The 26,300-nt window shown below is 35.2% G+C and overlaps 1 protein-coding gene across 3 annotated transcripts in view; it reads right to left on the bottom strand.

Moving 5' to 3' along the window:
- Positions 1–26,300, bottom strand: part of PEX7 (peroxisomal biogenesis factor 7) — an 86,171-nt gene that overhangs the window by 37,145 nt on the left and 22,726 nt on the right. For all 3 annotated transcript variants that reach the window (XM_077894322.1, XM_077894321.1, XM_077894325.1), the window contains exons 6-8: positions 18,423–18,529; positions 16,899–17,012; positions 15,319–15,374 (exon numbers count right to left, since the gene is read on the bottom strand). In XM_077894322.1, the coding sequence (XP_077750448.1) occupies positions 15,319–15,374; positions 16,899–17,012; positions 18,423–18,529 (277 nt within the window). The remainder of the gene's footprint in view (positions 1–15,318; positions 15,375–16,898; positions 17,013–18,422; positions 18,530–26,300) is intronic.

Genomic DNA, 26,300 nt, shown 5'->3' with positions numbered 1-26,300 from the left:
GAAATTCTTAATGTCCTCACCTCTGCAGCTAAGCTTTTATGAATAAACCCATTTGGGTTGTCAGGTTGTGGGATGTCTACACAGCTTACAAGGATCTCCTTTACTGAACAACTCTCTTGTCCCTGGAGGACAGTTAGTGATGGGGTGAGGGAGAGAAGCAGACACTGATAAATGTGGGAGAAAGAAAAACACACAAAGCAGACCAAATAATTCTGCTTATCTGGTGACTGGATATGAAAGCTTAAGGGGGAAAAAAAATCTGTGCAGGAAGAGGAGAAATGAGAAGCAGGCACTCAACTCAAGCAGTTTCAGTATCCTAGCTGGCCCCTGCAGCACTCCTGCCCTGGTGCTCTAAGGGATTCAGATCCTGAGTAACACCTCTGCTTTTCTATAGAAGCTAGCTCAAGATGGTTTCTGTTTTACACACGAGCCTGCACACATGCACACACATGCCCTAACAGTGAAAAAACATAAGGGATGCTGCTAAATTTTAAAGAGGCAAATAGATGAGTCTTTGTTGGTGTTTATCATTGGTATGGTTCACTCTATTAGGTCAAATTTCTAAGATTCAATGTCAGAATATATAATGTTGCCACATTCCAGACTGGAGCTTCAGAGAACAGACTTCGAGGGTGAATTATTTATCCTTAAGTTCTCAGGGGAAAGAATAAAGTACTAACAGCTGGCAGGTAGTACCCAGTTGATCTAAACAAACAGGCTCGCTTTGTGTGCAAATAATTAAGGGGGGGAACACTGAGGTTTTCTGCTCAATTACCTTTTTCTTAAAAACTGTAATTGCACAGATTAGAGTCCACTAATTCTACAAGGCTTAGAACAAAGAACAGCAGCTTCCTGCATAGTTCCCTCTGCCCTTCACCTCAGAGCCAATCATTTTCCATTTTTCTGGCTGTTTCTTCTGATACACTGTGCTTACTTCCTCTATATTTCCAAATAATATATTCACAGAATTCATTGATTTATTTTCATTTTCACATATTATCTTTTGACTTCCTACTGTGGAAGATGAGGCAAAGCATTATCTACATTTTAGAAAATATACATATACACAGTAAAAGCCACCCAGATGCCTGGTGAAACTGCACAACAGAAGTTCTTAAAAATTATAATACAAATTAACTGACAAACTCCATAAATTTTCTGTTGGAACTAATCAACATAATTCAAAGTTCAAAGCAGTGACTGACACTGCACTAAGCTAAGGCTTAACATTCCTCACTCCTAGTAGATCTATGTATTTCTTCATGTGCTTGCATTAGGTTATGAATTAGACATGGATTTGGTTTGATTCTTAATAAAAAATGTTAGCACTAAATAGCTCTGAAAATGTTCTGCAGTTATAAATCAAGGTATTTAGAATCAAAAGTCTTACATATTTCTTTTTAATTAATGTATGTTGTTTCATTTTATAGGAAATTACTTTCATTTTTCACCTGGCATTTAACTTGCAAAATTACTCTTCACTTCATCAAAAGATCTTTCCTGTATGACAATAATTAACACAAGACTTTTCTAATTTAAACAAGTCAAATAAAAAAAAAAAAAAACAAGTCAAATCGAAAAACTCTTTGGGACATAGGAAAACATCAATCTATCAACAAACTTGGGAGCTTCATACATACAAACACCTTAACCATTAGTTATATGAAGCTCCAAGAGGTTCATTTGTAAACTGCATATTATAATTGATTGTAGAAAAAAAAAAAACCCTGTAAGTTTAACTGAATCAGGTACCAATACAATGGTTCCAAATTTGTTAAGTAGCAAAATTTTGTGATTTAGTCAGTCCTGACTTAAATGCAATAGAACAGCAAATTTTATCCTTGAAAAATATCACTTTCCTATCCCAACAGGCCTTCCCACTTTAAATGCAGTTTTATTAATGACTACTTCAAACATAATTAAAGGGAAAGCCATATTAAAACACAATTGCTGTAGGCTTTTACGCTCAGAGTGAGCCAAGGGTAATATAACTTTACATATAATTTAAATTCACGTGTATCTAAAACATTTCGTTAGTATAAACCTGTATCAGGTACTAGGGACAAAAGGATGAAACAGGCAACCATAGCCTTTCATCAGGTAACATGCTTTATTAACACAAAATATATTCAGTATTAAAACACTCTGATTAGTCAAGCAAATATGTGAATGTGAATATTCTCATCCTTAAAAAGCAAACCAAAGACAACGGCATTAAGATGCTTTCCTAATATCAGTGGCGAAGTTTAGTGAACCTTTGCCACAAAGCAAAACCTGTGATAGAGTTACAAAGACACATCTAAGATATCTGAGAGGCACACGACATGAAACGACTCTTTGATCATTTTAGGGATTCAATCACAGTTACTCAAGTGTTAAAAGTGTCATATCATTAGCCACATAATTTTTCTTGTGGTTTGATGAACAAATGTAGAGGAATTAAGAACTGTCTTAAAAGATGAAGTAAAATGAACATTTGACACTGCATATGAACTCACATTCAGCCGTGTTTCTTACCTATTTACTTTGACTGACCTTTTTTTGTGGGTAAGGGGGACTAGGTAAAGTTGAAATGAAAGGTTTGCAAGACAGAGTACATATTCAGCTATACTATCTGTTTACTTTGGCTGACCTTTTTTTATGGGGAAGGGGAAGAAAGAGAAGTATCTGCCTGTGGAAATCTCTGTGCTAATAAACATAAGGATCAAAAGAGCCCATCAGCCACACCAAAGTTAAGACACTTACTATATAAAGGAAAATCCCACGAGAGAAAATGCGACAAAGATAAAAGGTATTTCTGTGTCTGCTGCTTTGTTAAGATTCTAAGTTTACTACAATACAATTAAAGACCATTTTCTTGCTTACGCAGAATAAAGCCATTTCTTATTTTACAAGTAAACAGTATCACTAAATATCACATTTATGAGAAGGTATTAGTAAGAAACATTTTCAGGGTCTTACTTTACATGAGCAAATACTGCTTACTTTTTTCTCAGATGTTTTTATTTTTAAAATCACCAACCCACAGAAAAATGAAAAGAATATAACACGTATATATTTTTTGTCTAGATTCATCAATTGTTAAAATTTTACATTTGCTTCATCTTCCTCTACAAATACATATTTAAAATAATATTTTCACTGAATCATTTAAAAATAAATTGCAGAGGCCACAAGCTGAGTTGCTTTTTGTGATTCTGCTTCTTTTCTTAATAATTCTGATTAGACACATAAGAGTGACACAGTACTATAAAGTTTGAGGAATATCTATGTGAATGAAAAAGAGAAGAAACTAAAATATATTGAGTGCTTGACAGGGGCCAGGCACTATGGGGACAGCTTTGCATCACTGATATTTAAATTTCATAATAATATATTTTATGACTGAGGAAACAATGGCTCAGAGAGGTCAAGTGACTTTGTAAGAGATTAAATAAAACAATACCTAGTGATGGCAAATCCAGAATTTTAACCTATATTTCTTTTCCTATATCATGCTGCCTCCCTCAACAGTGATTTTTTTTAAACAAATATATAGATAACTTAGAGAAAAAGATGGGTTTAATTGAAGTAGAAGTAGTCATGTGGTTATGCATTTGAAGAAAATGATCCACATATATTCAGCTTTGTCTGTGTGTACAAATTTGCTCTGTTCTGGGTCATGCTACCCCAAATTCACAAGGTATGCTTCCCCCAACCCATCTTGACAATGTAAAAAGACTTCCCATTCACAGAGCTCCTCCACAGTTTAAGCACTATAATTATCTTATTAAAGTAATGCTAGGGAAGGCATGAATGATGAATACTTTAGCTCTCCCTACAGTACTTACATTTTAAAATAGAAAACTTATTATAAGTATTCTCATTTAAAATATCTGCTATTTCTCTGAGCACTTATTATATGCCAAAGGTGTTTATAGTTTCATTTAATCTTCTAAACATCCCTGCAAAGTATCATTTCCTGTATTTCACAGCTAGTAAATGGAGGAAATGGCCTTTCACCAAGTCTAATGGACTCATAAGAACATATGTTTATCCTACTACATAGAGGATTTTTGAATCCATAGAACTTTACTATATGACTCCAGAGACCAAGGAATGGGGAGGGCCAGTGCCCCTTCTAGATAACTTCCTACCCCCACTTAGTACTTCTTTTCACCTACTTATTAACTTAGAATTTGCTAAATTATAAGTTATGAGTAGATGTTTAGAAAAGTTAGCAATTTCATCGTATCTTACACTTATTTTTTCTAAATAAAACAGTTATGAAGTCTTAGTCCTAGATTATCTACTCTAATATCTCCCAGTAAAACCTTAAAATTATATAAGTTTCAGTATATTGTCTGGTCAGGAATGTATCCTATTTGTAACTTGGAATTTAAATATACTTCAATATCATAGTAATATAGTTCACTCCATGACAGATCATCAGGTATGTATTTCCCCACAGTAACATTGCAATAATTTAGAAATCTGACTTCTGAGAACAACAACCCAAAATAGAGACCCCAAAAAATCCAGAAAAGTGAGTGTATGTGAAAAATGGCTATTTTTAAGTCTGTGTATTTTATTTTTAAGTCTGTGTAGATAATAATTGTTAAGAAAAAAGTACGGCACGTAACCTTTTATGCATCTATCATTGTCAGGACCACTTATGTAGAATACTTCAATCCTGAAACAATTATAGATACAATGGGCAATACCATATTTTGTCCCTAAGGAGATAATGTTTACATAACAGGGAGAAATTATACTATTTGGAAATTAATATAAAGGCCTGGGCCTACTAGAAGTGTTCAGGTATTGAGTAATATAAAAAGTATCAGATTAGGAAATAAAAGATCTAGGTTCAAATTCAGCTCCATTACATGCCAGCTGTGTGATAATGGCCTATCTCCCAGCATCATTGCATACTTGGTAAAATGAGGAGTACACGCCCAAGGTGGTGGTGTGTGAATTAAAGGAAACAATGTATTATTAGCATATCTTATAAACTGGACATAACTGATCAAAAATAAGAAGTCATATCATTTTGAGCACCAGGTACTACATGTAAGTAATGGATCACTAAGTTGTACTCCTGAAAACAATATCATGCTGTAAATGTTAACTGGAATTTAAATAAAAATTTAAAAAAAAATAAGCTAAATGTAAGAACAGATACTGATGTGTTAGAATCTGAGGCATAATGAAGACTTTTTTTTTGGACCTATCCCGCTCAATATTCCTACTGCCTGAAATCCATTCCACGGGCCACTGACCCTGGATGAAGGGGAGCCACTTCCTAACTGCAGGGCTGCCTTGGCCATTACAGCACCTCAGGACTAGTCTCTGCCCACTAAACGCCAGATGTGTCTGCCAGCATTACCACAAAATCAAATATGCCCCCACTAAGAATTACTGTAGGTTAAATTTAAAATGTAAATATAACCAGGGAAACACACATTAAGCCTCAGGTGCATATAAATAAATGGATAAAAATGTTCTTCCAAAGGGGTAAAAACCATTAAAAGGAGAGAAAGTAAAGAATGCTTACCTAAAGTTTATCTGGTATGTAACTTTCCAGACATTTTCCAGTGGAAATGCACACATGTACACATATTATAATTACAGAAGCTTTTTTTTTTTGTTGTTTTTTGTTTTTTTTTTACAGAAGCTTTTTTTAAATCAGTAATAATTAAGATCACAGTCACCCAGGTTTAGGCCAGCCCCCGTGGAGTGCTACAGCCAGCTTGTTCTGTTCTGTGAGAACTGGCTGAGCACAGCTTCCCAACCCTGTGCTTACAGGTATCACATCATGCTGGCAGCCTGATATTGGCCATAGTGGGAGGACTTATTCAAACACTACAAATCAGGTCACCCCCACCTGCCAAGAGAGCCAGTGTTAAAGATTTTTCAGGCCACTAGTCAGCCCTTATTGAATTATGTTGAATAAAAACTGTTAAATTAAAAAGGCATCACTATCTGGTCTAATAAACAAGAAAAGCACTGATAAAAATACTAGTATCTTATATTTATACTTTTAGAGCTCTGAACTAAAACTAAAAGTTATGTACTGGAGAACATGTTGACAATAAGTTGCCCGTTGTCCCAAGAAACTGAAATCCCAGGAGGCAGAGGACAATAAAAGGCCAGGTTGGGGCTGCCTGCTTTTGATGATAATAAAATACAAATTATCATCTCACCCTTGAAGGCTAGAGCTGAAATGGGCCTCCACTCCAAATAGATGGTCTTCTGTCACTATCCATTCTGGCAGTGTATTAATGACCATAGTGGCAAACACTTACACAGCTCTTGCTATGTGTCAGCATTTGTGGATATTACTCATCACACAATAAACCAGTGTGGTAGGTATTATTATCCTCTCCATTTTACAGAAGAGGACATTGAGCATAATGTTTTAAAATAGTTTATGCAACTTTATACAGATAGTAAAAGGTGGCCTGGCTCCATAGTCTGGGTCCTAACTTCTATGTTACCCAAGAATGTGCCACCCCACAATTAGCCCATTCAACTCATATTTGTCACTACCCCCAAATCTGGATTTGTAACTACATGTCTCCCTGCTATTCCCACTAACCCCAACACATATGACATGCTCAGGACTCCCAAAATATGTTTCTACTTCTCTCTAGGCCTTTGCTTTTTATCATTTCATCAGCAAGATATTCAGAACCATCTATTACAAGGGCTGTCAGATAACAGGTATTCTATAAAAATGCCTGAATTTTATTTTTTTATTTTTATTCTTTTTTAATATTTTATTTATTTGACAGGGGGAGAGAGCACAAGCCAGGGGAGCAAGAGAGGGAGAAACAGGCTCTTCACAGAGCAGGGAGCCAGATGTGGGGCTTGATCCCATGACCCCAGGATCATGACCTGAGCCAAAGGCAGACGCTCAACCAACGGAGCCACCCAGATGTCCCTAAAATGCCTGAATTTTAAAGCAGAGTACAGCCCTACCATTTTGTAACCAAAGTAGATTTTTTTCTTTTTTTTTTTTTAGATTTTATTTATTTATTCATGAGAGACACAGAGAGAGAGAGAGAGAGGCAGAGACACAGGCAGAGGGAGAAGCAGGCCCCATGCAGGGAGCCCGACATGGGACTCAATCCTGGGTCCCCAGGATTATGCCCTGGGCCGAAGGCAGGCGCTAAACCACTGAGCAACCCAGGTTGCCTGTAACCAAAGTAGCTTAACAGTTGATTGGAAACATTAATGTTGCTGGTATAGACAGAGCAAATTTCGTATCATACAAGCTTGGATGAACACAGTTTGAAAACACTGGAATTAAAACTAACTTCATATTTTTCTTGCTGAAAATACTTTAAGTCTAAAAAAAACCCACTACTGTTTGGTATATTACTACCAAAGACTCTTCACAAAGAATGTTTGGAAGGTTAGAATATTTATAAAAGTATCATGAAGCTGAAGAGTATCACTCTGAGTTTAAATTTATCATATTTGTTTTATCAATTTGTAAAAGTTGTATCTTTAAATATCTGAGAAATATTTGTTATACCTGGAAGAGACAAAATGTTGCTTTTTCTAATGAAAAAACATAATTATAACAGCTTTTCCTTTTGTTTGGCTGTCATACATACTGGATCTGCTGATTTCTGACTGTGTTTACAAAACAATTCACTTAGTATGAAACCAAACACAAGCACTCAGAACTCAAATCATGCTTACGCATGGTTGGCATAACAAACATGGCTCAGTGGAGAAAGAAGTAGCCTAATGGAGAGTACATCAGAAGAAGATAATGTAATAGTGAAAGGGACCATAAAGGAAAGGAAGGAAATTGAGTGGGGAAAAAATAGCGAGGAAGACAAACTCCTAACTCTGAGAAACAAAGGGTTGCGAAAGGGAAGGGGTGGGGATGGGGTGATGGGTACCAAGGAGGGCACTTGATGGGATGAGCACTGGGTGTTATACTATATGTTGTTAGATTGAATTTAAATTTTAAAAAAAGAAGAATATAATGTGCTAAAATCTATGGTAATAACATTCACAGAAGAATGGAAATAATTCACTATGAAATATTTTAAATTTAGTACCATCTTGAGTGAGAGAACCAATGTGTATTTTTATAGAGTATATTGCCCATCAGCTAAAGGGAGTTCTGATGTTTTTCATGAAGGTTAGAGTCTTTATTAAATCTAAACACACTACTTTCAAATGCTATGTTACATACAAATTTTTAGATTTTTATTATTTATTCAGTGAAACATAATGAGCTACTATGCAGGTAAAGGACTGAAAGCTTTTTCTATTAGATATGATAACATATCCACATAAAACAAAAATATGACACTTGAATTCCATAATACTAAGATATCCATCACTTCATCAGTTTTGACATAATGTCCACAATATGAATTATTTTAAAGGCTTAAAAAACTAAACAAAATGTAAAAGTGGACAAATAAATGAAAACTTATATTTAAAGAACTTATGTTACAAAAATTAGCCATTCAAAATCTATACTATCTGTATAATTATCAGTTCTGAAAATTAAACAGGTTATTATTACTGGTCTTTTGTCTTAAAATTTTTTATGAAAATGAGTTTTCTGACACTAAAAATATCATCAATCTAATGAGATTTAAAATTCTTCAGAGGATAAATTTAACTCAGATCACATGGGGTAAAAAAATCTACCAAAAACGTATCTTTGTATCTTTTTTGATCTTTCCACCGTGTAGTCACCACACACAAACAACGAGAGACTAAACTCACAGAAGACATTACTATAGTTAAAGCACTAAAGTTGTATTCTCAGCATGTTTTGAGAATTACAAAATATATAGAGTCAAAAATGAAATTTTAAAAAATGATTTTCAGGGCACCTGGATGGCTCAGTGGTTGATCCCAGGTCTTGATCCCAGGGTCCTGGGATCAAGTCTCACGTGGGGCTCCACACAGGAGCCCTCTGCTTCTCCCTCTGCCCGTGTGTGTGTCTCTGCCTCTCTCTGTGTCTCTCATGAATAAATAAATAAAATCTTTTTAAAAATGATCTCCTTTTCATTTACTACTTACTTTCATTCTCTTAATAAAGACTTTGATAGTCCTATATTGAAATACACAATTATTAATTTCCAGTTATATTTAGTATGAACGTGGAACAGTAAAGTAGCCATAATGTATGTTAAAATTAAAATTCTATTTCTGGAAAAAAGAGGATGTCGCTTCTACATACTGCCTGTGATGGAATTTGACTTAAGTTTTTTTATCCACTTCATATTGAGAAAATGTTAACTAATTTTGCAGGGGGGGGGGAAGGATTCCAGGTTTCAGGCTTGACTGGGGATAATATTCTCATGAAGACCTTAAAATGGTCCTGGTGTACAGAAGCTTAGGAGACCCTAACAGCTTGGCTAGAAAGGAAAGAGCAATGTAAGAGAGAAGTGAAAAGAAGATACAGGACATAAAGTAATAAGTTACAGGCTAAGGGAGCAGTAGGGAGTTGGAGAACAACGATATAAGAGGGAAAAGAGGTGATTTCACAGAGTCCTGAAAACAACCATCAGACTCATGTCTGATGATAGATAGAGCGCCAAACCGCTGCACCACCAGGCTGCCCAGGAAAACTGTATTAAATGTCTTTGTCAGTTATATGTTAAGGATCTTGTATTATTTAATTATCATTTCACTCTTTCCAAATGCTTACAAATACAGCTATGACACTTTTGATCTTGCAGCATGTCAAAGAAGCCATTCCTCTCTCTAGAAGCACTAAACATCTATCCCCCAATCTCCAGTCTTGCTCTTGCAGGACTGCTCTTGCAGTCTTTCCTTGCAGGAAAGGAGCAAACCTAATTCTTAGAAATAGAGAGAAAAGTAAGACTTCAAATTGTGATGAATTGTGATTGAACTTCAAATTGTGATGGGTTTGGGGCATGTTTAGCTACCTACAAGATTTTATAGTACAGTTCACATTCAAAGTCTAGGCTTCACAGATATATCTGAGACAAATCTACCATCTACAAAAGTAAAGCATTTCCCAACTGGGTCTTTAAGGAAAATCAAGTATATAAATAAAAAGGGGAATGGCCAGTAGGGTTAAGATCATGATGACAGTTCTGAAAAGAAAGTACAGCTAAGTCACTAGGTTTCTCCCTTTAATTAGAAACAGGACAGAAATGGATTTAATATGCCCCTTAATAATACCTTGAAACCAGAAAGACCCAATTAAAATTGTTAGGGACGCTAAAAATGAGATCAAAAGATTAATGCCCCATCTCATTCGGTCAAATCTCCAGTGATCAGTTTCAAACACCAGAAAGGTCTTTGAAATCCAAGGACTAGATTCTATATTCAGAAATCTCTTTTGAGCCCACAAGTGACACTAGGTAAAGAGAGAAAACTGAAAGTTCTACTCTTCATACTGCTCAGCTCATCCAAAGGATCTCACATCACTGGCCATCCACATCTGGTTGAAATCCTCTCCTAAAGTTTCTGTGGCATATTGCATGCTCTCTTTTAGGTGGGCTGTTTCCTTCTTTCTTCCAACATTAATTCTCTCCTGTTTTTTGCTTCTCTTTCTCTAAACTTATCTCCCTTGGGCTTATTCATTGTTGTGGACTGAACTGTCAGTAAGTTAATGGCCTTCAAGTCCATATTTATAACCCAAACCTCCAGCCAATAATCTAGCTCACAATTACAGCTTTGAAAAGTTTGGGGTGGATGGCAAGCAACTGCCAGGTTTTCTTCCTGTCTGCCATGTTGCCATTCTTTGGCTCCCATGCCAAGTTCTTACTATTTTATACAGACTATTAAAAAAAGTACCTGGTTATCCTTTTAACTGATAGCTGGAAGCCTCAGTGTAATTATGTTTCCCAGTTTATCTTCATGCTTGTATTGAATAATTTTTTTAAGTTAGGGAATATATTCTTTCAAGGCATTGTTATAAATTATTCTATTCCATAATACATTCCACAGAACAAAGTTATATAGTTTCTGCCATACCAATTACTGACTCAGAAGTAAGGGAGAGAGGAATTCTGAGTAGTTGAGGCAGTGTGGCCATGCAAATCCAAAACTCCTAGAGCATCTTCACAAAAACTAATACAGAACAAGAACAAATAAAACTATACAAGACTTGGGGTGCCAGGGTGGCTCAGTTAAGTATCTCATTCTGGATTTCGGCTCAGGTCATGATCTCAGGATTATGGATTACGCCCTGTGATGGGCTCCACGTTGGGCACAGAGCCTGCTTGAGACCCTCTCTTTCCCTTTCCCTCTGACCCTCCCCCCAGGTAGTATGTGCACACTTGCTCTCTCTCCCTCTCTCTAAAAAAAAAAAAAAAAAAAAAAAAAAAAAACCAACTATACAAAACACAGGCCTCCAACACACATGAAATTCTAATTACAGGTAAAAAGAAAAAGAAAAACAGAACCTCAATGAGCTATGTCCCATGTTCCAGCTGGCATTAGTTCTCAAAAACAATATAAAAAGCGAGGCAGGGGATCCCTGGGTGGCGCAGCGGTTTGGCGCCTGCCTTTGGCCCAGGGCGCGATCCTGGAGACCCGGGATCGAATCCCACGTCAGGCTCCCGGTGCATGGAGCCTGCTTCTCCCTCTGCCTATGTCTCTGCCTCTCTCTCTCTCTGTGACTATCATAAATTAAAAAAATAATAATAAAAAAAATTTTAAAAAAAGCGAGGCAAAAATGAGGTAACATTTTCAAAACACTTCAGAAATGTAAATTGAAGAGTTTATATTCAGATGAGCTACACTTTAAGAACAAGGCTATAGAGAAATAGTTTTAAACATGCAAGAGCTCCTGAGAATTCTGAACACATCAACTCTTTTCAAGGAATACTAAAAGATAAACTTCATCAAACTAGGAGATGATGGGGAAATTTCAGCAAAAAGATTGATGATATTTAATATACTTAGTTGTATATCTAACATTAAAACAAGAGTAGAAAAATAATATATATGTTGCAAGGTCTGACAAATTATAAATAATTCAAAATTTGATGAATAAGGGAAAGGGGGAAAAAAGGAAAGTAGAATAAATTCACTGTTTGCTTTATATGCAATAAGTAGGAGTCAAAATACCATTAAAAACTCACAAGTCAGATAATGGTTAAATTTTTTAAAACAGGCAAATAAAGACATTAAAAAATTTTAAATACCAAAGGTAAGCACTAATATAGACAAAAACTTACCTAAATATTAAAAAAATTTAAACAGAAGAGCAAAAAAACCTCTAAAACACAACAAAAAATACATCACATACAGAAACAGCAAATATAACATAATATACATTAATAGTCACCACATAAAATAATATGACAGACCTGATACCAGACATGTTTTTATCAAGAAATATGGATAGATTAAACTTGACTATGACAATAAAAAGACTTTTCATTTAGTTCACCTAGCAAGACCCAGCAAGACTTTTGTATATGCTCTATACAAAAGACATATCAAAAATAAAATGTTTCAAAAAAGCTAAAAATGAAGGTATGGGAAAAGATGTACCTGGAATGTGGAAACAGTATGAAAGCAGGGACAAGGACATGGGTAAAAGACAAAGCACAACTAAAGCTAAAAAGGATTAACTATGACAAAGAAGGATTCTCTTTGATGCTACAAGTCTCAATTCACTATATGGTTGTTATAAATATCTATGCACCAAATAACACACTACACTATCTACCTTTATGAAATCAAATTATAAGATTTGCAGGGAAATACAGAAAGAAGCCCACTGATAATAGTTTTAACATCTCACTCTCAGTACAAAATAAACAAAAAATAAAACAGGATACAGAAGATCTAAACAGCAATCAGTAGTTTATGTCACATATCGAACTTCACTGTCTGATGATACAGAATATGCCTTCTACTCAATTGTTTATGAAACACTCACAAAAACTGATCATTTATTAGGTCCCCTCCCAAAATCAGTATATTCTATAAAACAGAATGACTAAAAACTGTAATCATAATGCAATAAAACTAGAAATTTTTAACAAATTTTTAAAAATTAAAAAGTACTTTCATCTGGAAATTAAATAACTTCCTATTAAACAACTCTTTGAAGATAAATACAAACAGAAGTTACAAATCTTTTAAAGATGATAACGAAAACATTGTATATCAGAATTTTGGGGCTAGAAATGAAACAGTAACTAGAAGAAAATTCATAAACATTTTATTAACAAAATGAAAGAATAAAAATAAATTCCCAGCTCAAAAGTTGAAAAGAGAACATGGTAAGACCAAAGACAGTAAAAAGAAAGAAATAACAATGATAAAAGTAGAAATTAATGAGATGATGAATAGAAAAACAGAGTTCTAATTAATAAACCAAAATCTTGTTTGCTGAAGAAAAATAAAACATACATATACCATTAAATAACTTAAAGAAATCACAAACATACAAAATCAGAAATAAGAGTGAAATAACCATTGAAACAAGAGAAATTAAAAAGTCATGACACTATTTTACAGACATTTCTAACAAATAAATTTGAAAATCTATAAGCTAAGGATAATTTCCAAAACTGATCCTATTAGAAATGAAAAGTTTAAATAGACCAATTTTCATATAAGAAATAAAGTTTAAAAAAAAGAAATAAAGTTATTTAAAAAAAAAAAAGAAAATTATCAAGAAGTACTCCACAAAAAAAAAAAAAAAAAAAAACCATGCCTGGATGGTTTCCCAGGGGAATTCATCCAAGGCTTCAAAGACCAAATAATCTCTGTTGTACAAATTGTTCCAGGGCTTTGAAAACTAGGAAAACTTCCTTTTTATGAAACAAGTAAAACACCAATGCATAAACAAAAAAATAAATAAAATAAAAGAACAAACAAAAGAAAGAAAACTGTAGGCCAATACCACCTTTGAATACTAATGCAAAAGCTCTACATAAAATATTAGCAGACCAAATGCAACACCACATAAGAAAATAATACGCAAAGATCAAGAGGGATTTAGCCCAGGAAGGCAAGGCTGGTTCAACTCATTAATGTAATTCCTTAATAGCTCTAAGGAGAAAAATCATGATCATCTTCACAGATGCTGAAAAAGCCTTGGATAAAACTTAAGATCAATTCTTGACTTTAAAAAAGACTCAAGAATTGATACACACTTACTTAGCATGACAAATATATATATATAAAATTAACTATATATATATAAAAACTATACATACAGTTTTATAAAAACTATATAATATAAACTATTATATAGTCCCTGAACAACACAAATTTGAACTGTGTGGGTCTGCTTACAGGCAATTTTTTTCAATATATATACAGTACTGTAAATGTATTTTCTCTTCCTTGTGACTTTCTTAATAACATTAAGAGCAAAATTGATTATTACAGGGTATAGGACCCTACAGAATGGGTTGGAAAGAATAGAGGAAACAGACCTTTCTGAGTATACCTTTACATATATCTTGACTTTGCAACCATGTTACTATTTTGTCTGCTCAGAAAAATAGACAAAATCAACTAGGATGGCATGAAATCCTAAAATTGAGTACAAACAGAAACAAATGAATCAAACTGTATTTCCAATGAATGACATAGCCACATTGATGGAGGGGAGCAGAATTAACCTAAATAACCTTTAAACACAGTGTTTGGACTAGGGGAAAAAAGTTCTAAAATGTGAACTAAATACAATTCTGTTTCACAGAGGCACAGTTTTGCAATTCTGAAACAACTCTGAGCTTTCTAGGGTTTGCAAAAAGTCAATGTATTGTGGATAATGGGAATTAGGAGTTACATATCTGGAAAAGAAGAAAAAACAGAATAAATCTTGCATTGTGTGGTACTGGAACTGGGACATATGGCTAGACACACACACACACACACATATTCATACATAGATGTGGATGTGCTCACACAGATATATACATTCATCTACATATATTCACAAACATACATATACCCTTGCTGATTTTTTTCAACTATAACAACATCAGCCTTAAGATTCATATAATCAGACCTGAAGAAATGGAATTTTGCAATTTTTAAAATCTAAATTTAAGATATTATTTATGCAGCCTGTTGTGTAGAAAGATGTTACTACAGGAATAATTATCAGGAAAAAAAGGCTTTTAAACAGAACAGCCAGGCTGTCTTTAAATAGCAAAGAATTTGTGTATGTGGTCAGATCATAAAAACAGAACAAATATAATATTAATACTAGTGGCAAATATTCAAATGTGCCCAGCTCAGATTATTTCCATATTAGTACAATAAATATATTATCTTTCATAAAAATTGAAAAGATACAAATGCCACTTGGTATTTCACAATGAAACTTATCAAAAACTACTGTACCTTACAGTAAAATCATAGGAGCAAGAGGCCAGAACGGAAGCATGAAATGGTGAAAACTATAAAAACAAAACAAAACTTTTTTAAGTTAGCTATAATTATACCATGCTACTTCATGAGGTCATTCCCAGGAGCGCCACAATAAAGTTTAATCAAGACCGTCACTTAAAATTACATTTCCCCAAACCTTATATGCTTTAATTCAAGGCAAGAATCTTCTTGCCTTTTAGTAGTATCAACTGCAGGAAAAACATTCACTTTTACAATTCTCCAAAGAAAAGTCATTCCTCAAGCTTTTTAGCACTTATTTAGGATAAAATATTCCCAAAGAGTTGCTATTCTGGAAAATTTAAATACAATTTCCTAATTGCTATCTAAAAATGACTCAAACAAATATAAGGGACTTAAGTATGTCATCATACAAATACATAATTATATAATTTACCAATTTTATGAATACATCTTTGACTCTATAAGCACGTATATCAAATCATTATCTACATGTTAAATAAAAACATCTTTAAAAGAATTTTTATGCTATTTGCATATCACAACTAATGAAAAGGACATTAAGGACAAAAACTAAAAATTTAAAGACTAATATATTTTAGATAAGTAATTAACATACTTTAATAAGCTGTCCTTTATAATTATATTTCTTCAGTTTTTTTTCTTCCCAGTACTTTAATAATAGCTATATAACATAAATATAACTACATTTGAATATGCTTTATAGTTTATAAAACACTTTCAGTAAATCACCCAATTTCATTCTCAAAAGCACTATGAAATAAATATTGAAAATATTTTTCAACTACTAAAACCTGTGTGCCATTAAAAATAACAACATGGCACTGGGTCTTATACTTTCAATTGCAACCAGTAAAATTTAAAGTATTAATTTAATTGAAATTTAGAGTTTTTGAAATGGGAATAACCCAATTATCTGGTTTAAAAGATCAATAAAGTACTTCTTTACCCTTAGTGTAATAAAACAAAGAATGAGATTGGGAGATGTCATTTAATAAGATGTTTTCCACAGTGACTTAGCAAAACCTACCACTAAAAGCCAGGAAGCTAACATAAGTCCCCTTATAACCAGGCACATTTCTCGGGGGCAGTAGAAAAAAGTTATCTTTATCTCGTCTTCTGCTGTTGGCAGAGTGGAAAATTTTCTATACCCCAAATTTTTGTGAACATTCATATTTATTATTGTGTTAGAGAAGAAGAAACCTTTCTGTAAGTTTCAACAAAAAGACCTTCCCACTGAATGCAAAATTATGAAGAATACCAAAAGTGAATTACCATAGATAAAAATATGAAAAGGAATAGTAGCATGGAAATGACAGAATGAAAAAACATTTCTATTTAATCGCTGGTACCAATCGAATACATTGTCCCAATTCATTCAATAATTATTCAAATATCTTACCTAATTTTAGCTTTCATTGTTCATCACCATTAATTGGCTAATGGAGATATGCATAAAAAGAATCAATAATCCCAACCCCTAACTGTGTTTTCTATGTACTTCACTGATTATATTTACACTATATATATAAAAAGAAAAAATAAACACTTACTTTCACTCTCCTAATAGCATAGGTATGACCAAGAAGTTCAAACACGGGTTGCCGTACATTCCTCAGGTCCCAGCCTCTCAAACTACAATCAACTGCCCCCGTCACCAGCAGATTCTGCAAAACGAACCAGGGAAAAGTGAGCATTGAACATATCAGAACAACCTAGTCTCAAATGGCATTGTGGATTCTCCAATCTACCTTTAGTAGTATCAGTAAGTACATAGGGGTTTAAAAATGATGTCTGACGAATAAGCTCACCCTTCTCTTCAGGGTATTCTGAGGCTTTACCAGGCCTTAAAAGGCAATAGACCTGTTAACGAGGAATATTGGGGGAAAGCAAAGGGTACAGATTTGATTTTCATGTTTTTCTAAATCTAATCCAATCATTGTTCCCCACTCTCATGGGCCATGTCTTTATACAATATCTAATCATATCTGAGAAGCTCTGCAGTAGTGGTGAGTCTCCTATCTACTCAGGCTTTACAAATCTATCTAGAGCCCTCGGTAAATCCGCAGTTCCCGGCTGAAGAGGCCAGGCGCTAGGTACACAGTCAGCCCCATTCCATGTCAACCAGAGCAGTAATTGATTGTCTGGATGTGCTGCATTTCATGGTTAACTCATTTGAGGAAAAATTCCAATAATTTAAAACAAAAACAATTTTAACAACTCTCAACCACATATCAGCATCTTTTTTAGAATTCCCAAAAGTATAACACATAGTCCACAATTCATTTTCTATATGGAAAACTCATTTATGATGACAGAGATTTGAACTGCAGTCATAAGTTCTGAAACTGTTATTTAGATCAAGTATCATAACTGAAAATGTACTCTATTTTCTTTTAATCTATTTTATTTCTTTTCAAAGACTTCTGCCAATATAATGCTCTCTTAACTTCCATTAGGTAATTAAAACTGACAAGAAAAAAGGCATATGTGTCTGTCCCAGCCAACAGACCACTGCAGGTATATAAACACTATATCAACACATGTTTAATCCATTTCTATTCTGAATTCATATGCTCCTGTGGCTAACAGAAGCTTTGCAAAAAGGTACAAAGTGACACTTAACTTACAGGAGCATGGAGTTTGTTGGAAGATGAAATAAAATTTTAAAAACTGGTAGACTGTCAAACTGAAAAGCAAGTTACAAAGTGTTCAGGAGACTAACCAGCAAAATGAATGGGAAATGAAAGAAGAGGATACAAATTGGTGGGGTTAAGAGGAATAAGGGGGAAAAAAATCACATAAATTGTAAAGCAGCTTCCCAAATAAGCAACTAAGGCTGCACTGTTGAACTTTGAGAATTTCTATTTCTTACTCTGCCTGTTTTATGTGCACTTAAATCCAATTATTGCTAATACAGGTCACTCACAATCATCAATTAGAAATGAAAAGGACTGAATTTAACATAATGGTCCATAAACATTACCAAAGTCCACATAAATGAAAAGAAAACAAAATCTAGAACATTTCAACAATAGGAAGGGCTCAGTAGCTCAGGACAGATCCAGGCAGGATACCTCATTGTATTTACACCAGTCACAGCTCAAAATTTCTGCCTGATGTGCTGGAACCACAATTCTGACTCCTGTTGACTTCACATCCCAAATTCTCAGAGTCTGATCACCTGGTGAAAGATGAAGACTTGGTCACTTCCCATCATACCACTTGGATGCTCAGTGATATTGTATTCATAATGATTCACTATTTTACTGTTAGGATACCTCCATCTCTATATCATATGCATACATATATTCGTTTTTTTTAAAGAAGATTTATTCATTTATTTTAGATAAAGAAAAAGAGCATACAAGTGGGAGCAGTAGAGGAAGAAGGAGAGAGAATCTCAAGCAGACTTCACAGTGAGCCCAGAGCCCAAAGTGGGCCTTGATTTCACAACCCTGAGATCACAACCTGAGCTGAAACCAAGAGTCGGATGCTTAATCAATCACGCCACCCAGGCACCCCCACATATATGGTTTTGAACTATAATAATGCATAGAACTACTAAAAGTGATCAACCACAAAAAGTAATGTGTCATAACAATGTTTTTAGATCAACTCAAAACAGGAAAATCTGAATTTCACACTGAGACAAGTACAGACAAGGTGGCTGATACACACATATAGCACATGTCTCTCCAGGACAGGAAAAGGCCCTGAAAATCCTCAGTTTCCAGCCACTATACACAATACAAATAACCCACTAGCACAGTCTATAAGAAACAAAATGCTGGGATGCCTGGGTGGCTCAGACATTGAGCATCTGCCTTTGACTCAGGGCGTGGTCCCAGAGTCCCAGGATCAAGTCCTGCATCAGGCTCCCTGCATGGAGCCTGCTTCTCCTCCCTCTTCCTATGTCTCTGCCTCTCTCATTAATAGATAAATAAAATCTATGTGTGTGTGTCTCTCATGAATAAATAAAATCTTTAAAAAACAAAACAAAATGCTAGCAATTTTACTGTTAAATGTGGGCAGTCTACGAAGACAAAATAGAAAATTTTTAATCTTACTGTTTATGTTTACTACATCTTAATAGGCCAGCCCAAGGCATATTTTTCTCCTTGGAAAAAATAAGTTGGCAAAATTTAGGAATTACATTTTACATTATTACAAAAATGGTTTACATTGCTTAGTTTCACAAAGTTATCCTTGCTTAAATGTTTTACAGGCTGTTTGCCTTTGATTTTTATAAACTATAAGGAGACAGCAATATGACCAGATGACTAAAGCTCAGCAGATATGGGGGGGGAGAGGAGAAGGGGAGGAAGATATATATATATATATAGATAGATAGATATAGATATAAATATAGATATAGATATAGATATATATAGATATATATAGATATATATAGATATATATAGATATAAAAAAAACAAGTAAATTATAGTCACTGATGCTGAGAGAAAGCTGAAGCAACTTGATAAAAAAAATGTGTGGGCTATGGTGTAATGGCAGACAAGGTCTGGAACTCCACTTAGCAGTTACAGGATCCTGCACAAGTTACATAATATCTGAGACTGATCCCTCATTTCTAAAAGAGAAACAGAATGCCTACTATGCAGGGTTGTCCAAGAATTTAGAGTAATAAAGTTTCTAACACTTACCATGGTCTCTAGCACAAAGCAGATACTCTAATATATGGTGTATGATAATGCTAAAATTTTTAAGTCTGTTTTGCTTACTTATGTTCCCAATTCTAAATCATACTGTCATTTAGGTACATTTAGCAAATTTTAGACAATTTTTTTTCTGATTTCTGTGGAAGTTGTTTAAGAAAGATAAGAATTCAATTGTTGGTGGCAATGAAATGCAGAGGTTAAAAATGGGGGCTCTGAAATTCCAAGGCTTTAGTCCTAATCCAACTCAATCATTTGGTCCCTGTTGATGTTTAATCAAGTTACTTAACTTCCCTGGTTCTCATTTTCCTCACCTGTGATAAAATATTTACCTTATCAAGTTTAAATGAGATGTGTTTAAAAATAAAATAGCATACCCATGATTAGAAGTCATTTCTACTCCTATTAATAATACCATGAATAAAAGCAAATATTTATTATTGAGTGCTTACTATGTGCCAGATGATAGTCTAAACATTTTGTTTGTATTAACTTTTTAAAACCATAGTAAGTGAGGTAGAAATTTTGATAACACAAAAAGCAATTTTTGTAGCACTTTACAAATGGGGAAACTGAAGCTGGTAGAGATGAAATAATATCCTCAAGATAGTAGGCTGTGGTATCAGGATCTGCAACAAAAGCCCAGGCAGGCAGGCTCCCCAGCCGGCATGCTGCCTCCTCAGGTTGGAAGAGACCTGCCATACAGCCAACGTCGGCTGAATCTTGAGCAGTTCTTTTTATTTAGATGTTTTTTCAATAAATTGAGAGGAAAAAAAACCTCACATACATTCATGCCACACACGACATACTATCATATCTGCCCCACAGTTATCTTAGAAATGAAAGTAACAGGAACCCTTGGGTGGCTCAGCGGTTGAGCGTCTGCCTTCAGCTCAAGGGCCTGATCCCTGGTCCGGGGATTGAGTCCCACATCAGGCTCCCTGCAGGGAGCCTGCTTCTCCCTCTGCCTGTGTGTCTGCCTCTCTCTGTGTCTCTCATGAATGAATGAATGAATGAATGAATGAATGAATAAATAAATAAATAAATAAAATAGAAAGAAAGAAAGAAAGAAAGAAAGAAAGAAAGAAAGAAAGAAAGAAAGAAAGAAAGAAAAGAAAGAAAGAAAGAAAAGAAAGAAAGAAAAGTTGAAACCTTTATTTCCAATCCCATTCCCCATCTTCCTTGCCCAGAGGTCACCACAATCATGAACTTGGCAATCCTTTAGTTTGTGCTTTTGTAATACTTTCATTACATTTTTATGGATTCATATATACCTACTATTGCTTTATTTGTGGGATTTGTAATTTTTTATTTACAAATATCATAATCTGGGACGCCTGGGTGTATCAGTGGTTGAGCGTCTGCCTTCAGCTCAGGAGTGATCCCAGAGGCCTGGAATCAAGGTTCACATCAGGCTCCCTGAAGGGACCCTGCTTCTCCTGCCTGTGTCTCTGCCTCTCTCTCTGTGTCTCTCATGAATAAATAAATAAAATCTTTAAAAAAAAATACAATCTTCCTACTTTTAAAAAAAAATTTGAATACAGTTGATACATGTTACATTAATTTCAGGTGTACAACATAGTGATTTCACATCTCAATACTTTATGTTGTGCTCAGCATAGGTATAGCTGCCATCTGTCACCACACAATGCTACTACAATACTATTAACTCTATTCCCTATGCTTTGTCTTTTATTCCTGTGACTCATTCACTCCCCAACTGGAAGACTGCATGTCTCACTCCCCTTCACTCATTTTTTTCATCTCCCAACCCTCTTCCCAGCTTCCTACTTTGAAAAAGTTGAAAACCACTCTTATAGGAGAGAGTAACTAACATTTTTGGGTCTAGCTAAATATGGTAGGGATGGGAAGGAATGAGAAATTTCAAAGTACCAAATGGAAGCTGTTCAGAATTAGTATAGACTAAAACTTCAAATAACTCCAGGGACCCTATTATAGTCAATGTCTAGCCACCAGTCAGTAAAATTTGTTTCAAAATTCTAAATAGCTTTGATAAAATGATCTCTAGGCTTTCCCTAGCCTTCAGAGTATAAAGCAGGCTGTAGATGTCTAGTGTTTGGTTTTCCCAGCAGTACACTTTGTGTAGGAAAAGCATCCTTTTCTCACCATGTGACTCTAGAAGGACCTATGGTTCAACACAGCTGAGCACCCAGGGACAGGTCCAAGCATGACCAGTCTTAGTATCTTCTTCCCTGTCCTGATCACAGCTGGCAGGTTAAAGGTAGATACCTGGGATTTTTTTTTAATCATAACTGAAAAAAATAATTTCATTACCTCTCAGGGTTTACAAGTTGTAACACTGAGGAAAACATGGCTGCCATATGTGTCACTGTTTGGAGAAAGCCAGCTTGCAGAGTGAAGTCAATAAGCAGAGAAAAGTCCAGATTAAAGACAGAAAATGTGTCCTGCAGCTGTTCAAGTACTCCTTCCCTTTCTCAGGTTGCTTTTCAATAAATTCTATGAAGAAAGTCCATTACCTATAGGTAAAGGAGACCCCTTACTAGCCTGGAGGGAGCAAACGAAATTCCCCTAAAGCGTTAGCCTGTAAGAAGCCTAGCCCCAGAGAAAAACACTTGATACAGCACAAGGCTTCCACTAAAACATAGGAAATACTTAAATGATGTATGTCAGCTTTCAAAAATTTATATTTAACATCAAGTCAAACTATAAAGTCTGCTACCGGATTGCCTGGCTAGCTCAGCAGTTGAGCATCTTCCTTTGGCTCAGGTTGTGATCCTGGGGACCCAGATCAAGTCCCGCATTGGGCTCCCTACATGGAGCCTGCTCCCTCTGCCTATGTCTCTGCCTCCCTCTGTGTGTGTGTGTGTGTGTGTGTCATGAATAAATAAATAATCTTAAAAAAAAGTCTGCTACAACCACAACTAAATCACTGTTTAAGTTGAATATGCCGTGTTCATCCTAATAATTACATTTTATGTGTATGTGAATGGTTTAGAGTATCAAAACATTACAATGAACATGGACAAGACCATGAGAAGTAACTGTTATTCCAGCAGCATTATTGATAAGTCTCACAAAACATAATGTTAAACAAAAGAAATCTGACACAGAAGTATAAAAATAGGCAAAATTATTCTATGCTACTAGAATTCAGGACAGTAGTCACCCTGGAGTTGGGTGGGGGAGCCTCTCAGAATGCTCTTTCTTGATCTGGGTTACTGGTGCATGGATCTACTCACTGTGAAAATTCTTTGCACTTAAGATAATGCACTGTTCCTTGTATTATATTTCACTAAAAGATTAAGGAATTGAACTACTAGGTATTTATCCAAAGGATACAAACAGCAATTCAAAGAGGCACCTGCACTTCAATGTTCATAACAGCAATGTCCACAAGAGCCAAACTATGGAAAGAGCCCAGATGTCCATCAACAAATGAATGGATTATATATATCCACACACACACATACATAAAAAGAATGAAATTTTGCCATTTGCAATGACATGGATGGAACTAGAGGATATTATGCAAAGAGAAATAAGTCAGTCAGAGATTTCACTTATATGTGGAATTTAAGAAACAAAACAGATGAGCATAGGAGAAGGGAGTGAAAAATAAAATAAGATGAAAATGGAGGTAAGAGACTCTAAACTCTAAGAAACAAACTGAGTCACTGGAGGGGAGAGTGTAGAGGAAAGGGGTAACTGGCGATGGGCATTAATAACAGATTGATGCATCACTAAATTCTACCTCTGAAACTAATAATACAATATATGTTAACTAAATTGAATTTAAATTTAAAAATTTAATTCATATATATATGTAACATATTCATATAACATATATGTAGAAAAAAAAAGATTAAACAACAAATCCTGGATGAGTAGCTACTACATATTTCTCTGGGACAGTATTTTGGTTCCTTACCATCATATTTAAGCAACATTCCCATACACAGACAAGCCATGGCCTGGGTTGTCCCTTGCAGTTAACTTAAACGACACAAAAAGGAAAAACTGCTCTGAAGAAGCTAAGCATTCCATTTACTTTACAGTCACTTCTGTTGCACACATTTGGCAGTTCATCCTCCTCACTTTGTTTTCCAGGTAGGAGAGACAGCTTCTGACCCAATGGTACCATGACTCATTCAACTCTTAGCCACTGGGATATCTGTATTCACATTGTTTTTGTTTTTGTTTTTGTTTTTGTTTTATTGCATTTTCCAGACAACTGGCCTTTCATTGTCAGCCAGACATCTACCAGGGCCCTGTGATAGTGTCACGGACCCACCTGAATTACCAGCTTCTCTTATCAGTTGCAGACTTGCAGTGGCAGCAGAACCAGTGAATCTGAGCACACAGTATGCAATAGGAAATGTTGGCTGCTACTATGTCCAATTTCAAACCGTGGCAGGTAGGAGGAAGGTAAGTAAGGAGAATGAGGGTCAACACCGAATCTACAATGTGAAGAACTGAGCAGCAAAAAGGATACATATTGGGTCCAAATAGCTGAATTGAACTGAAATGCCAGATGCTTATCAAATGTAATATGACTTTTTTCTTAGAGTAGAATGAAGTGTGGTTTTTTTGTTTTCTGTTTTTTGTTTTTTAACTACCGGACCCATTCATTCAGGCTTGGCTATGACTTATGCAATTACATGGAGTCTGTAATAGCAGTAACTTCATTTTCTTTGTTCAAAAAAAAGTCTACTTCATATTAATGTTCTTTATGTAATGAGCTCAAAAATTCTTCCCTTCTATCTCATATAATTTAAAAATATGAACTCTGTCCTATTATCAACTTTCTTGAATTAGACAAAATGCAATATCCTTAGATAACTCTGCTTTGGAAAGTAAATCTAGATCAAGTCTCTAAAAACTACCCCTTTTTGGCCTGTCTTAACTGAACCAATGATAAAAATTTACTTTGAGATTTGCAAACACCATCTAAATTTGAAGGTGACTAAATACTTAGAAGGACTTCAGGGCTATATTCTCATGTATTATTTTAAAATATAAACTGCTCTGAGCAGTTGAGTGGCATAATTAACCATATGTGTGCCACAGGATTAGACATAAAAGTACCTCTTGACTGCCTATCATATAAGCTTCTGCCATTTATTATTTTCTTAGATATTTTATTTATTTATTCATGAGGGACACAGAGAGAGAGTCAGAGACATAGGCAGAGGGAGAAGCAGCTTCCTCACAGGGAGCCTGATGTGGGACTCGATCCCCGAACACCGGGATCATGCCCCCGGATGAAGGCAGATGGCTCAACCACTGAGCCACCCAGGCATCCCAACTTCCGCCATTTATAATATTTGGAAAAACAAATATTTTACAACCATGAAATGTACAGTTGAGATTTCTTAATGTAAAGATTATGTTTCATAAAAAGCTTCTGTCTGTAAGCAAGAAGACAAAGTCGGAAAATTAATAAAGACCATAGTGTAACTCAAAACTGAGGACAAAAGCAACTAGGGCATTCTCAAACTACAGAGACCACTCCCTCTCTGAATTCAGCACCAAAACCATTCTGTCAGTTTTTTAAAAGGAGATGAATATTAAAACAAACATGCAATTCCCATTATATCAACAGAAATAAACTACCAGTTTGGCATCTCGAACAGAGCTAAGCCGAAGACTAGAACAGTGCTTTCTAAATGAGGCTGATCATTAGATTCAGCTGGGGTCATTAAAAAATGTGCCTCCCAGAGGTACTTGATTCAGTAGGACTTAGTGCCAGAATTCTGTTGTTTTTTTAAAGCTTCCCCAACAATTCTGACAGCTAGCCAGATTTCAGGATCACTGGCCTCACATGGTGTTACACAGCCATGCATTCCAGATCCTACCCAGAGCAAGTTCCTCAGAAGAGTACCGCAAATTCCTACAAGCACATACACATGCCATGGTCATTCAGATGTTCCTCAAATATGATCTGTTCTCACCAGCTCCCTCCCGTTTCTTTGTTTTCCAGGTCTCACCTCTCAACTCTTAGTTGTTCCTAGGTAGCAGCCTGAACAGTATCTCCTCAGGGAAGCTTCCCTGACCAGCCTTAGCTATGTTTCCACAGAATTCTGAGCACACATGTTAATAATAGAAGGCAACACTTACAGAGCTCTAACTCTGTGCCAGGTACTGTGCTCAGCCATTTGCACACATTAACTCACTTAATCCTCCTTAAAACTCCACGATGGAAGTATTATCATCACCCCTGTTTTCCAAATGAGGAATGAAGAGTCAGAGGACTGAAGTCAGGTAATACTGGTGAAAGAAGAGTTTTGTCTCAGT

The sequence above is a fragment of the Canis aureus genome, chromosome 1 (assembly GCF_053574225.1).
Source record: "Canis aureus isolate CA01 chromosome 1, VMU_Caureus_v.1.0, whole genome shotgun sequence".
NCBI classification, from domain to species: Eukaryota; Metazoa; Chordata; class Mammalia; order Carnivora; family Canidae; genus Canis; species Canis aureus.
Note: the sequence above shows the minus strand (reverse complement) of the source record. Positions and strands in the feature narration are given on the sequence as shown.